At 43.9% G+C, this 15,301-nt stretch overlaps 1 protein-coding gene across 6 annotated transcripts in view; it reads left to right on the plus strand.

The window, feature by feature from the left end:
- Positions 1 to 13,296, plus strand: part of B3GAT1 (beta-1,3-glucuronyltransferase 1) — a 230,671-nt gene extending 217,375 nt beyond the window's left edge. For all 6 annotated transcript variants that reach the window (XM_088481755.1, XM_088481758.1, XM_088481752.1 and 3 more), the window contains 3 exons: positions 879 to 1,175; positions 3,547 to 3,649; positions 12,060 to 13,296. In XM_088481755.1, the coding sequence (XP_088337881.1) occupies positions 879 to 1,175; positions 3,547 to 3,633 (384 nt within the window). In that variant the 3' untranslated portion in view covers positions 3,634 to 3,649; positions 12,060 to 13,296. The remainder of the gene's footprint in view (positions 1 to 878; positions 1,176 to 3,546; positions 3,650 to 12,059) is intronic.
- The last annotated feature ends 2,005 nt before the right edge of the window (positions 13,297 to 15,301 follow it).

Consider the following 15,301-nt stretch of genomic DNA (forward strand, 5'->3'; position numbering starts at 1 on the left):
AAAATATGTACGGCTCTGCTTTGGTGTGCACAGATGTGTCACCCTCTGCGTTCAACACCCCTGCCCTAAAAAAATCCTACAGTGAGCACTATCTAATCCATTACAACTGCTAAGCTAGGGCTTGGTCAATGTGCCAGCTTTACCTAACAGAAACAACCAATTGTCTGACTATGGCATATGTTTAATCCCCTGCAGGATGTCCTCTGTTGTGTGTATTTTAATGGTCTGTACTTGTATGTTGTTTTAATATTAATTATGTTTGTAAGAGCATAGACTAAGAAGTGGGAGGAGTCAGATGCTGACGCGAGGTGGGCCTGTGTGCTCTAAATACCAGGGCATATTTTTAGTCCCAGTCCGGCCCAGTACAGTACTCCTCTCCTCTCCTCGCCCGCCTGATGATACGACCGTTTCCTCAATCCCACCTATTCTTTCTCAACCTTATGCGCTTATGAAGTCACAACAGACTTCTGTCGCTGGTGACAGGGATGGGTCAGGCGAGCGATTTGTAGCGATCTGCGGTAACGTGTGCTAATAATCTATAGCAGTGGGTGCGTTATTTTATTTTTATATATTACACAAGTTTTCCAGACATAACGCCGAAGTGATGACACCAGAAATCGCCAACACTAAGTGATTTAATTATTTATACAGATGTTATTATATTGTACACATATTATTTACAGGAGTTTATACATGTACTAACATCATTTGCATATGAATCAGTGATTGATTTGGTCATTCTGAGTCTTTGTATTGTCTGTAATGGAGAATAATTACCCAGAATAACATAAGGAATCACCCCGGGGGAGTTAGAGGGAAGAGCCTGAAATATCTCCAGTACTTTCCCGTGTGACGACCGCGCCTTTGTGTCCCTGCAGATGCGAAATACCAGGAAAGTGTCGGTGTGGCCGGTGGCGTTTGTCGGAGGACTTCGGTACGAGTCGCCCAAAATCAACGCTGCCGGAAGAGTTTACGGGTGGAAGACCGTGTTTGATCCGCACAGACCGTTTGCAATAGACATGGCAGGATTCGCCGTCAACCTGCGGCTTATACTGCAGCGGCCGCAGGCGTATTTCAAATTGCGAGGGGTGAAGGGAGGTTACCAGGAGAGCAGTCTGCTGAGAGAGCTGGTGACCCTGAGCGACCTGGAACCCAAAGCCGACAACTGCACCAAGGTAGGAGCTGGCCTATTTCATATGTCTACGAGCCAGGGCACTAATCCGCACTCACTGTATCGCTGTAGGATAATTACTAGGAAGCATCTGGAGAAACAGAGGTCAGGAATGGGATATGTACCCAATGACCACATGCTAGATACAGCTCCTGTCATCTATTGTCCTGGAGCAACTTTAGCATCTACTATGGTTCTAGATAACCAGCCAAATCCAGCAGCAGTTGTGTCATTCCAACTAGCACATGGCGCCCAGTCTCAGGTCATTAATATCTGGCTAATAGTCCTAGTCTTCATTCTAGCACCCTGCACCGGTCACAACCAGTGCAGCCCTTCTTTCCTGCCCGGGGTGTCGCTCTATGCTCTGGTGCTTCTAGCACACTCTGGTCTGTATCTCAGACGTTTGTTGTATGAGCTGAGAGAGCTAGAAGCACCAGAGCAGAGATCTACACCCCAGGCAGGAAAGAGTAACTGCACAGGCTGTGACAGGTGCAGGGTGCTAGAATGAACGCTAAGGCCCAAATGTAATAGGATGAGAGTTTAGAAAATGTGAGAGTTTAGCAGTAACCTCGAGTTTTATCTCCAAAATGGGAAAACATCTGGATGAGAGTTTAAATCGTGAGAGTTTCTTTGAGTCTGAAAAACCTGCAAGTTTGCTTTGTTCTCGGGCTCTATTACATTGGCCAAGCTTCCATGTTCTCGGGCTCTATTACATTGGGCGAGTTTCCATGTTCTTGGGCACTATTATATTGGCCGAGTTTCCATGTTCTCGGGCTCTATTACATTGGCCGAGTTTCCATGTTCTCGGGCTCTATTACATTGGCCAAGCTTCCATGTTCTCGGACACTATTACATTGGCCAAGCTTCCATGTTCTCGGGCTCTATTACATTGGCCAAGCTTCCATGTTCTCGGGCTCTATTACATTGGGCGAGTTTCCATGTTCTCTGACGCTATTACATTGGGTGAGTTTCCATGTTCTCGGGCACTATTACATTGGCCGAGTTTCCATGTTCTCAGACACTATTACATTGGCCGAGTTTCCATGTTCTCGGACACTATTACATTGGCCGAGTTTCCATGTTCTCTGACGCTATTACATTGGCCGAGTTTCCATGTTCTCGGGCTCTCTTACATTGGGGCGAGTTTCCATGTTCTCAGACTCTATTACACTGGCCGAGTTTCCATGTTCTCAGACTCTATTACATTGGCCGAGTTTCCATGTTCTCGGACACTATTACATTGGGCGAGTTTCCATGTTCTCGGGCTCTATTACATTGGGCGAGTTTCCATGTTCTCGGGCTCTATTACATTGGCCGAGTTTCCATGTTCTCGGGCTCTATTACATTGGCCGAGTTTCCATGTTCTCGGGCTCTATTACATTGGCCGAGTTTCCATGTTCTCGGACACTATTACATTGGCCGAGTTTCCATGTTCTCGGACACTATTACATTGGGCAAGTTTCCATGTTCTCGGACACTATTACATTGGGCGAGTTTCCATGTTCTCGGGCTCTATTACATTGGGCGAGTTTCTATGTTCTCGGACTCTATTACACTGGCCGAGTTTCCATGTTCTCTGACTCTATTACATTGGCCGAGTTTTCATGTTCTCTGACTCTATTACATTGGCCGAGTTTATAGAATGTGAGCAAACTCTGACATGTCTAAGCTCTCACCTTATTACATTTGGCCCTAAGTACTATTTGCCTGATTCATTACGGATCGCTGTCGCGATCACAGTTGCGATTTACGCACGCAGATCCACTACGAAAAATATGCTATTGCTTGCGATCGCTAAGCCTTCACAGCCTAACAAAGACGCCCATAGCCTATTACTCACTTCCGTAATACATTGCAAAACAGTGAAACCATCGTGAACAAGGAGTACCATCGCAGCCTCACGCACTTGCACAAGCGCTGACCTTACTCAGGGATTGCTAACCTCAGTGCATGTCGTGAGAGCCCAAGCTGCGTATGGCGTTGCAATGGCTAATTTATGCACACCCCTGTAACGGCGTTCAAACGCACTGGCACGCCTGTGTGTTTCTCCGACTGCCCCCAAACACTCACTTCCTGTCAGTCACCGCGATGGGTCTGCGTAGTCACTGCAATCGCAGTCCGATTACAGCGAGACCTATGCGCACTGCGATTCATGCGCAACAATTGTCCGTCTGCGTGCGTAATCGCAGTTGTGATCGCTATTGAATTGGGCCCATAATTCTGACGATGGACCAGTTGCATGGTGCACATCAGTCTTACTCACCATGAATCCAGGTTGGGGGTGAACCTCTGTGTGAGAGGGGACGTTGTGGTTTGTCGTTGGCTGTGTTAAGGAGATACCGGTCACTGACCTCATTGTTGGTGGCGTTTTCCAGATTCTCGTGTGGCACACTCGGACGGAGAAGCCAGTGCTGGTGAATGAGGGGAAGAAAGGCTTCACAGACCCCAACGTGGAAATCTGACAGCCGGCCTGCGTAGGTGAGTAGACGCCTTCCCTAATACAGAGTACAGTGTAGGACGGTCAGATGGGGCATTTCACGTCACAAATGTCGATGATGGTGACAGGTGAAAGTAATTAGGGCGGTTACCGCGTGTTACACGGGGGCCGTTGCGCCCTGAACACATTGCATGCACCGTCGCTCCTGACGCAGTGTGTCAGCACGGGAGGGTTTGTGCGCAGTGGCGGTCACAGAGTACTCTGACACCTTATATAGTGTCTGCTTATCTGTTATATTTGGTTTTTCAGTTGCAAATGTCATTTATTCATCAATAATGACAGAGCGAGACGTGCGGCTGGCAACATTACCCTCTACTATACAACTGTGTCGTAATGCATTTTACATTGCCCAACTGTGCCAGCAATAGCATATAACATAATAACATGGGATAGTAGAGCAATAGCATATAACATAATAACATGGGATAGTAGAGCAATAGCATATAACATAACAACATGGGATAGTAGAGCAATAGCATATAACATAATAACATGGGTTAGTAGAGCAATAGTATATTACATAATAACATGGGTTAGTAGTAGAGCAATAGCATATAACATAATAACATGGGTTAGTAGAGCAATAGCATATAACATAATAACAAGGGTTAGTAGTAGAGCAATAACATATAACATAATAACATGGGATAGTAGAGCAATAACATATAACATAATAACATGGGATAGTAGAGCAATAGCATATAACATAATAACATGGGTTAGTAGTAGAGCAATAACATATAACATAATAACATGGGTTAGTAGTAGAGCAATAGCATATAACATAATAACATGGGATAGTAGTAGAGCAATAACATATAACATAATAACATAATAACATGGGTTAGTAGAGCAATAGCATATAACATAATAACATGGGTTAGTAGAGCAATAATATATAACATAATAACATGGGATAGTAGAGCAATAGTATATTACATATTAACATGGGTTATTAGAGCAATAGCATATAACATAATAACATGGGATAGTAGAGCAATAGCATATAACAGGGGTCTTCAACCTTGGCCCTCCAGCTGCTGTGGAACTACATATCCCAGCATGCACTGCCTTAGTTTTAGCATGCGTTATATCAAAAAGGTGGCAGTGCATACTGGGATGTGTAGTTCCACAGCAGCTGGATGGCCAAGGTTGAAGACCCCTGGCATATAACATAACATGGATTAGTAGATTAACAGCATATAACATAATAACAAGGGTTAGTAGAGCAATAGCATATAACATAATAACATGGATTAGTAGATTAACAGCATATAACATAATAACAAGGGTTAGTAGAGCAATAACATATAACATAATAACATGGGTTAGTAGTAGAGCAATAACATATAACATAATAACATGGGTTAGTAGTAGAGCAATAGCATATAACATAATAACATGGGTTAGTAGAGCAATAGCATATAACATAATAACATGGGATAGTAGTAGAGCAATAGCATATAACATAATAACATGGGATAGTAGAGCAATAGCATATAACATAATAACATGGGATAGTAGTGCAATAGCATATAACATAATAACATGGGATAGTAGAGCAATAGCATATAACATAATAACATGGGATAGTAGAGCAATAGCATATAACATAATAACATGGGATAGTAGAGCAATAGCATATAACATGGGATAGTAGAGCAATAGCATATAACATAATAACATGGGATAGTAGAGCAATAGCATATAACATAATAACATGGGATAGTAGAGCAATAGCATATAACATAATAACATGGGATAGTAGTAGAGCAATAGCATATAACATAATAACATGGGATAGTAGTAGAGCAATAGCATATAACATAATAACATGGGATAGTAGTAGAGCAATAGCATATAACATAATAACATGGGTTAGTAGAGCAATAACATATAACATAATATCATGGGATAGTAGAGCAATAGCATATAACATAATAACATGGGATAGTAGAGCAATAGCATATAACATAATAACATGGGATAGTAGAGCAATAGCATATAACATAATAACATGGGATAGTAGAGCAATAGCATATAACATAATAACATGGGTTAGTAGAGCAATAGCATATAACATAATAACATGGGTTAGTAGAGCAATAGTATATTACATAATAACATGGGTTATTCGAGCAATAGCATATAACAGGGGTCTTCAACCTTGGCCCTCCAGCTGCTGTGGAACTACATATCCCAGCATGCACTGCCTTAGTTTTAGCATGCGTTATATCAAAAAGGTGGCAGTGCATGCTGGGATGTGTAGTTCCACAGCAGCTGGATGGCAAAGGTTGAAGACCCCTGGCATATAACATAATAACATGGGTTAGTAGAGCAATAACATATAACATAATAACATGGGTTAGTAGTAGAACAACAGCATATAACATAATAACATGGGTTAGTAGTAGAGCAATAACATATAACATAATAACATGGGTTAGTAGTAGAACAACAGCATATAACATAATAACATGGGTTAGAAGAGCAATAACATATAACATAATAACATGGGTTAGTAGTAGAGCAATAGCATATAACATAATAACATGAGTTAGTAGAGCAATAACATATAACATAATAACATGGGTTAGTAGTAGAGCAATAACATATAACATAATAACATGGGTTAGAAGAGCAATAACATAATAACATGGGTTAGTAGTAGAGCAATAGCATATAACATAATAACATGAGTTAGTAGAGCAATAGCATATAACATAATAACATGGGTTAGTAGAGCAATAGCATATAACATAATAACATGGGATAGTAGAGCAATAGCATATAACATAATAACATGGGTTAGTAGTAGAGCAATAGCATATAACATAATAACATGGGTTAGTAGAGCAATATCATATAACATAATAACATGGGTTAGTAGAGCAATAACATATAACATAATAACATGGGTTAGTAGTAGAACAACAGCATATAACATAATAACATGGGTTAGTAGTAGAGCAATAACATATAACATAATAACATGGGTTAGTAGTAGAACAACAGCATATAACATAATAACATGGGTTAGAAGAGCAATAACATATAACATAATAACATGGGTTAGTAGTAGAGCAATAGCATATAACATAATAACATGAGTTAGTAGAGCAATAGCATATAACATAATAACATGGGTTAGTAGTAGAGCAATAATATATAACATAATAACATGGGTTAGAAGAGCAATAACATAATAACATGGGTTAGTAGTAGAGCAATAGCATATAACATAATAACATGGGTTAGTAGTAGAGCAATAGCATATAACATAATAACATGGGTTAGTAGTAGAGCAATAGCATATAACATAATAACATGGGATAGTAGAGCAATAACATATAACATAATAACATGGGTTAGTAGAGCAATAGCATATAACATAATAACATGGGTTAGTAGTAGAGCAATAGCATATAACATAATAACATGAGTTAGTAGAGCAATAACATATAACATAATAACATGGGTTAGTAGTAGAGCAATAACATATAACATAATAACATGGGTTAGAAGAGCAATAACATAATAACATGGGTTAGTAGTAGAGCAATAGCATATAACATAATAACATGAGTTAGTAGAGCAATAGCATATAACATAATAACATGGGATAGTAGAGCTATAACATAATAACATGGGTTAGTAGAGCAATAGCATATAACATAATAACATGGGATAGTAGTAGAGCAATAGGTGGGAACGTATAAATGAAACACAATCATCCAGACAGATGAAACCATCATGAACTCCTCTATAGATAACCTCTGTGGAAGTACCAGACAGAACACAGCGGATAACGGTTGGTACGGAGGGCAAGCGCCCGGGGACACAGGAATACAGCGCCTTTATCTCCTCGCCGCTCTGCTGTGTCCTGTGATGCTGCTACGGGTTGTCAGTCATTCTTTTCAGGTTGTCATCCTGGATCATGTTCTGTCTAATCTGAAATACAGTTACCGCGTTATGCATGAATGGCAGGAGACGCCAGCTCACATTACCATAAATCATCATAGGAGCGGGGAGGGGGACATGGGCATGGGGAGGGGGTTTACTGGAGACAAAACATCCATCACATTTTGGCTCCCAGCGCTCACCTCTATCTCCACAATCCACACGTCTGCAGCTGGGGGTTTTACAGTGTATGTTTATAGAGGACATCCCTTATCCCAAGACTCCGCTTAGAAATAGCGTTCTGGGTATCACAGAATGATTCGTCAGGTCTTCCAGGATCATTATTTCTGTATCATTCCTCTACCTGTCGGTGTCCCCCAACAATCAGTCCTTGATCCCTTCCTAGTCTCCTCTGGAAAAAGCTCCTGACACTCAAACCTACCCGTCCCGTGACCCTTCTCCCTCTGTCCTCGCTCAGTGACTGTAACCGTACACAAAAAAGTAACGTTCCCCACAGGTGATTGGGATCTATAGCCGGATCTCCCCTATCCTGTACCAAACTAAAAAATAATGGATCCCTTCATTTAATGCAGTAGGTTTTCTAGTTTAAATCATGTTAGGCCTTGTTCATCTATCACAGTATACCCACATATTGTAAGCATTCAAATCAACGCAACATAAATTATACAGGACCCCCTCCAAAAATATTGTTTTTTCATGAAAAGCTTCAAGTAGCAATTTGAGAGGTGGATTATTGCAAAAGAAACCACCTTAAATTGGTGCTTATAATAAATAGTATATACTATATTATATATATATATATATATATATATATATATATATATATATATATATATATACACACACACACACACACACAATATAGCTTTCAGTTCATCTTCTTACATTTTCGAGAGAACAAATCACTTTCTTGCCCATTTGGTAAAATTTTAATGTATTTGTTGAAAGAAAAAAAAGTCTTCTGAAAAAACCCAACCATGCAAACAACCCAAAGCAAACAACGGCCTCAGATGCGGAGGGGTTAAGCATGGCTGAAACTGGACCCATGGTCTTCCCTCCCTCATCTCCCCCCTTCTCTCTCTCAGCTGATAACATCCCCCATGCCCGTTGCCTGGGTGTCCTATCTGACTCCACCTTGTTCTTCACCCCGCGCACATTCAAAATATCTCACTCCTGCCGTTTCCACCTGTGACAAATCTTTAGGATAAGTCTCTTTCTTACCCATCATGTCACCAAAATCCTTATCCATGCTCTTATCATTTCCCGCCTTCACTATTGTAACCTCCTCCTCTCTGGTCTCATCGTTTCACACTTCCATCCACAATGATCACTGCTGCTCGTCTTATATTCCTCTGTAAATGCTCTGCCTTGGCCTCCCCGCTCTGCAAACTGCCTCACTGGCTCTCCATCCTTCTCAGATCCCAGTTCAAACTGCTCCCCATCACATACAGAGCACCTAATCACGCTTCCCCTTCCTACATCTCCATGTCTCAGCTCTGTCCACACTCCCTCCCGCTCTTCCTGCAAATGACGCTTCGCCTCAATCCTGGTCATCCCCTCTCATACCTGCCTCCAAGATTTCTCCCACTCTGTCCTCCTCTTCTGGAGTCACTTCCTGCCCACTTAGACCTTGCCTGCCATTCTACCCAGTTTACCTTCAAGCATTTCACCCCTTTGTAACATCTCGAATGGAATGCCTTGCCACACCAAAGTGTATATTCCATGTAGAGATGGAATGCCATGCTATGCCAAAGTGTATATTCCCTTTATCACCATCATTCTCACCCATAGACACTGGCACACCATCATTCTCACCCATAGACACTGACATATCATCATTCTCACTCATAGACACTGGCACACCATCATTCCACCCCATAGACACTGGCACACCATCATTCCACCCCATAGACACATCATCATTCTCACTCAGACACTGGCACACCATCATTCCACCCCATAGACACTGGCACATCATCATTCTCACTCAGACACTGGCACACCATTCCACCCCACCCCATAGACACTGGCACATCATCATTCTCACTCAGACACTGGCACACCATTCCACCCCACCCCATAGACACTGGCACATCATCATTCTCACTCAGACACTGGCACACCATTCCACCCCACCCCATAGACACTGGCACACCATCATTCCACCCCATAGACACTGGCACATCATCATTCTCACTCAGACACTGGCACACCATTCCACCCCACAGACACTGGCACATCATCATTCTCACTCAGACACTGGCACACCATTCCACCCCACCCCATAGACACTGGCACATCACCATTCTCACTCAGACACTGGCACATCATCATTCTCACTCAGACACTGGCACACCATTCCACCCCACCCCATAGACACTGGCACACCATCATTCCACCCCACCCCATAGACACTGGCACACCATCATTCCACCCCACCCCATAGACACTGACACATTATCATTCCACCCCACCCCATAGACACTGGCACATCACCATTCTCACTCATAGATACGGGCACACCATCATTCCACCCCACCCCACCCACACTGGCACACCATCACTCTCACTCAGACACTGGCACATCATCATTCTCACTCATAGACACTGGCACACCATCATTCCACCCCACTCCATAGACACTGACACATTATCGTTCCACCCCACCCCATAGACACTGACACATTATCATTCCACCCCACCCCATAGACACTGGCACATCACCATTCTCACTCATAGATACGGGCATGCCATCATTCTCACTCATAGACATGGGCACACCATCATTCTCACTCAGACACTAGCACACCATCATTCCACCCCACCCCATAGACACTGGCACACCATCATTCCACCCCACCCCATAGACACTGGCACATCACCATTCTCACTCAGACACTGGCACATCATCATTCTCACTCATAGACACTGGCACACCATCATTCCACCCCACCCCATAGACACTGACACATTATCATTCCACCCCACCCCATAGACACTGGCACATCACCATTCTCACTCATAGATACGGGCATGCCATCATTCTCACTCATAGACATGGGCACACCATCATTCTCACTCAGACACTAGCACACCATCATTCCACCCCATCGACACTGGCACACCATCATCCCCCCATACACACGGGCACACCATCACTCTCACTCAGATACTGGCACACCATCATTCTCACTCATAGACACTGGCACACCATCATTCCACCCCACCCCATAGACACTGGCACACCATCATTCCACCCCACCCCATAGACACTGACACATTATCATTCCACCCCACCCCATAGACACTGGCACATCACCATTCTCACTCATAGATACGGGCACACCATCATTCCACCCCACCCCACCCACACTGGCACACCATCACTCTCACTCAGACACTGGCACATCATCATTCTCACTCATAGACACTGGCACACCATCATTCCACCCCACTCCATAGACACTGACACATTATCGTTCCACCCCACCCCATAGACACTGACACATTATCATTCCACCCCACCCCATAGACACTGGCACATCACCATTCTCACTCATAGATACGGGCATGCCATCATTCTCACTCATAGACATGGGCACACCATCATTCTCACTCAGACACTAGCACACCATCATTCCACCCCATCGACACTGGCACACCATCATCCCCCCATACACACGGGCACACCATCACTCTCACTCAGATACTGGCACACCATCATTCTCACTCATAGACACTGGCACACCATCATTCCACCCCACCCCATAGACACTGGCACACCATCATTCCACCCCACCCCATAGACACTGACACATTATCATTCCACCCCACCCCATAGACACTGGCACATCACCATTCTCACTCATAGATACGGGCACACCATCATTCCACCCCACCCCACCCACACTGGCACACCATCACTCTCACTCAGACACTGGCACATCATCATTCTCACTCATAGACACTGGCACACCATCATTCCACCCCACTCCATAGACACTGACACATTATCGTTCCACCCCACCCCATAGACACTGGCACATCACCATTCTCACTCATAGATACTGGCATGCCATCATTCTCACTCATAGAAACTGGCACATCATCATTCTCACTCAGACACTGGCACACCATCATTCCACCCCATAGACACTGGAACATCACCATTCTCACTCAGACACTGGCACACCATCATTCTCACGCATAGAAACTGGCACATCATTCTCACTCAGACACTGGCACACCATCATTCCACCCCATACACACGGTCACACCATCACTCTCACTCAGACACAGGCACGCCATCATTCCCATACGCATAGACACCGGCACACCATCATCCACCCCACCCCATAGACACTGGCACACCATCATTCTCACCATGGAAGAGCTGCTATAGTGGATATGTAATTATGTGAGGCTTTGGCTGGCTGGTAATGTGTCCTCTTCTGTCTCTCTGTACCGCAGGGGCTGTGTGCTTGGTACTGTCCGCTGTGTGGGCCTCTTCTGCAGCAGATGAATTAACAGAGAAACTTTGGGGATGCGTTCTCCGGCACGGACATCCCCCGCCCTGCAGCTTGCAGGGGATTCCATGTGTATGTTATATTTTAGAAGAAGCACAGCACATGTGATGGAGGAAATGTTGGAGATACAATGAATGAAGGATGCTGCCTCCTCTTCCAAAGGGTGACCCCCACCCCCCCAGCTCAAAGTTGTGCTCCAAAATCTGGCTGGACAATGGCGGATATGATTACGGCGATGGCATGAAAGCCCAATGTGCTGTCCCATTATCTCCCGTTCCTTGCAGTCAGGTGTGGTGTTAAGAGACCTACCTTGTCTTCTTCATATCCACAGAACGAGGAACAGTTACCTCGCCCCCCCCTGCAGGCGGTGGCTCAGCCAGGTTCCTCTGCTGCCACCTGCTGGCCATTCCGTTAATTGGAGAAATTCATCACTGTACCTATATGTTACCTGTCCGCTATAAATAAACATAGGTATGAGACTGTCAGTCGTACCTCCAACCTCATATGAGGTTCTAAAAACTCCATGTAGAGAAAAAAAATGAAGGATTCTATTTAACCTTCCATTTTAAAGAATACATTTGCCTTATATTACAGCATACATCTAAAAAAGGATAATATTTACTGACAACATAACTAACAAAATAATGTTCTCCAGTGTAACTAAATAGGGGCTCAGTCAGTGAGCAAGCCACACACACATACATAGACATACACACACATACAAGATATTTAGCTTGGTAAATAACCCTAGAACCTAAAGCTGCCCCCTCATGCCGTAATGCAGACAGCTTGTAAACACTGCCCCCTTCTGGCTACAGTGATGAATTATATAATACTTCTATTACAGCAATATGATCGGTCGGGATGAGATACACAGGAGTGGGAGAACCTATTGCCGTCATTCCCCTGGGCTACAGACTGATGTGCGGTCGCAGGGCGGCAGAATGAGCCAGCGCTGGCCCAGCAGCAGATGTTGTTGTACATGTGGTGTTCACATGTCCTGGGAAATGCACTTACTGATAATGCAGAGGAGAGGGAGCACTTACCAGAAAGTGAAATGAATGTTGAGGACCTCTTGCCCCCCCCCCATATGTGCCACCTCTCCTGCAGACACAACAAGCTGCTGTTTTTAAACAATTATTTTCTTTTAAGGAACGAGATGTTTTTTCTTTTTTGCATATTTAAAATGGAAAAAAAATTGAATGTTTGTGAAAAAAAAATTGTCTTTCTAGTGTTTCTTGTGTATTCAGAATCACTTCTGGGTGGAGCTCTGGTTACATGACAATCAGAGAGGGGACACTTCTCTTACTCCACCAGATGATGATAGAGCGAGTAATGGGACAAAGTGCTGTATGAGTCTTAGGGACCATATAAACCGTCTCTCATTGTGGAGATCTTAGTACTATCCTGTGATATACATGTATAATGTCTGTTCATTGGTTCCTAGTAACTGGATAGGCTGCATTCTCAGTGATGTCACTGGTTCCTAGTGACTGGATAGGCTGCATTCTTAATGATGTCACTGGTCCCTATTGTATGGATAGGCTGCATTCTCAGTGATGTCACTGGTTCCTAGTGACTGGATAGGCTGCATTCTCAGTGATGTCACTGGCTCCTAGTGAATGGATAGGCTGCATTCTCAGTGATGTCACTGGTTCCTAGTGACTGGATAGGCTGCATTCTCAGTGATGTCACTGGCTCCTAGTGAGTGGATAGGCTGCATTCTCAGTGATGTCACTGGTTCCTAGTGACTGGATAGGCTGCATTCTTAGTGATGTCACTGGTCCCTATTGTATGGATAGGCTGCATTCTCAGTGATGTCACTGGTTCCTAGTGACTGGATAGGCTGCATTCTCAGTGATGTCAGTGGTTCCTAGTGACTGGATAGGCTGCATTCTCAGTGATGTCACTGGTTCCTAGTGACTGGATAGGCTGCATTCTCAGTGATGTCACTGGTTCCTAGTGACTGGATAGGCTGCATTCTCAGTGATGTCACTGGCTCCTAGTGAATGGATAGGCTGCATTCTCAGTGATGTCACTGGTTCCTAGTGACTGGATAGGCTGCATTCTCAGTGATGTCACTGGTTCCTAGTGACTGGATAGGCTGCATTCTCAGTGATGTCACTGGTTCCTAGTGACTGGATAGGCTGCATTCTCAGTGATGTCACTGGTTCCTAGTGACTGGATAGGCTTCATTCTTAGTGATGTCACTGGTCCCTATTGTATGGATAGGCTGCATTCTCAGTGATGTCACTGGTTCCTAGTGACTGGATAGGCTGCATTCTCAGTGATTTCAGTGGTTCCTAGTGACTGGATAGGCTGCATTCTCAGTGATGTCACTGGTTCCTAGTGACTGGATAGGCTGCATTCTCAGTGATGTCACTGGCTCCTAGTGAATGGATAGGCTGCATTCTCAGTGATGTCACTGGTTCTTAGTGACTGGATAGGCTGCATTGTGTGTGGCTTTCACTGTGTAAGGGGAACAGTTGCTCTTTAAGGTAATGAAGACCTTGTGGTAGCCTGTGAGATGCAGACAGTGGGGAGATTCCAGCGAGTTGTCCGTATTTACTGAGTGGAAATAATTTAAAAGGCAAAATCAGGTTGGTGCTGCCTATGAAACGATTGCCACTGTAACAATACAGGTACCCTCACAGGGAGCGTCACCAGTGCCTGTAATGTATGAAAGGGGCATTGATTACAGTCATATTATATTGGCATATACAGGTGCTAAGTGAATGGAGAATATTAGACTGTGATAATCAGGCTGCTTACCACATTTCACACAACGATCATCCATGTCTGCTACACAGCAAGAAGCAGGAGCGTTGCACGAACAGTCTTAGGGGGTATTTATCAAAGCTGGGAGAGAGAAAGTACTAACCAATCGGCTTCCAATTTTAATTTTGCTGACTGCGTTTAAAAAAATGATAGGAACCGATTGGTTGGTAATTTATTTTTTACTATTTTATCTCTCTCCCAGCTTTGATAACTACCCCTTAGTCGTTTATCAGCATAAGAACTTCCCTCCCATCCCGTATTCAGAGACATAGGGGCATATTCATTTAGCCGTGGGGTTTCACCCGCGGCTATTTGTCAGCCAAAAGTCCCGCAACGCGGGGATTAGCTATTTAATTAATCAGCTTTTTCCCCGTGTCATTAGAATGGGACTCGCGCACGTGAACACAC

Source organism: Taudactylus pleione, unplaced genomic scaffold (genome assembly GCF_031769625.1).
Source record: "Taudactylus pleione unplaced genomic scaffold, aTauple2 ptg000278l, whole genome shotgun sequence".
Classification (NCBI taxonomy): Eukaryota; Metazoa; Chordata; class Amphibia; order Anura; family Myobatrachidae; genus Taudactylus; species Taudactylus pleione.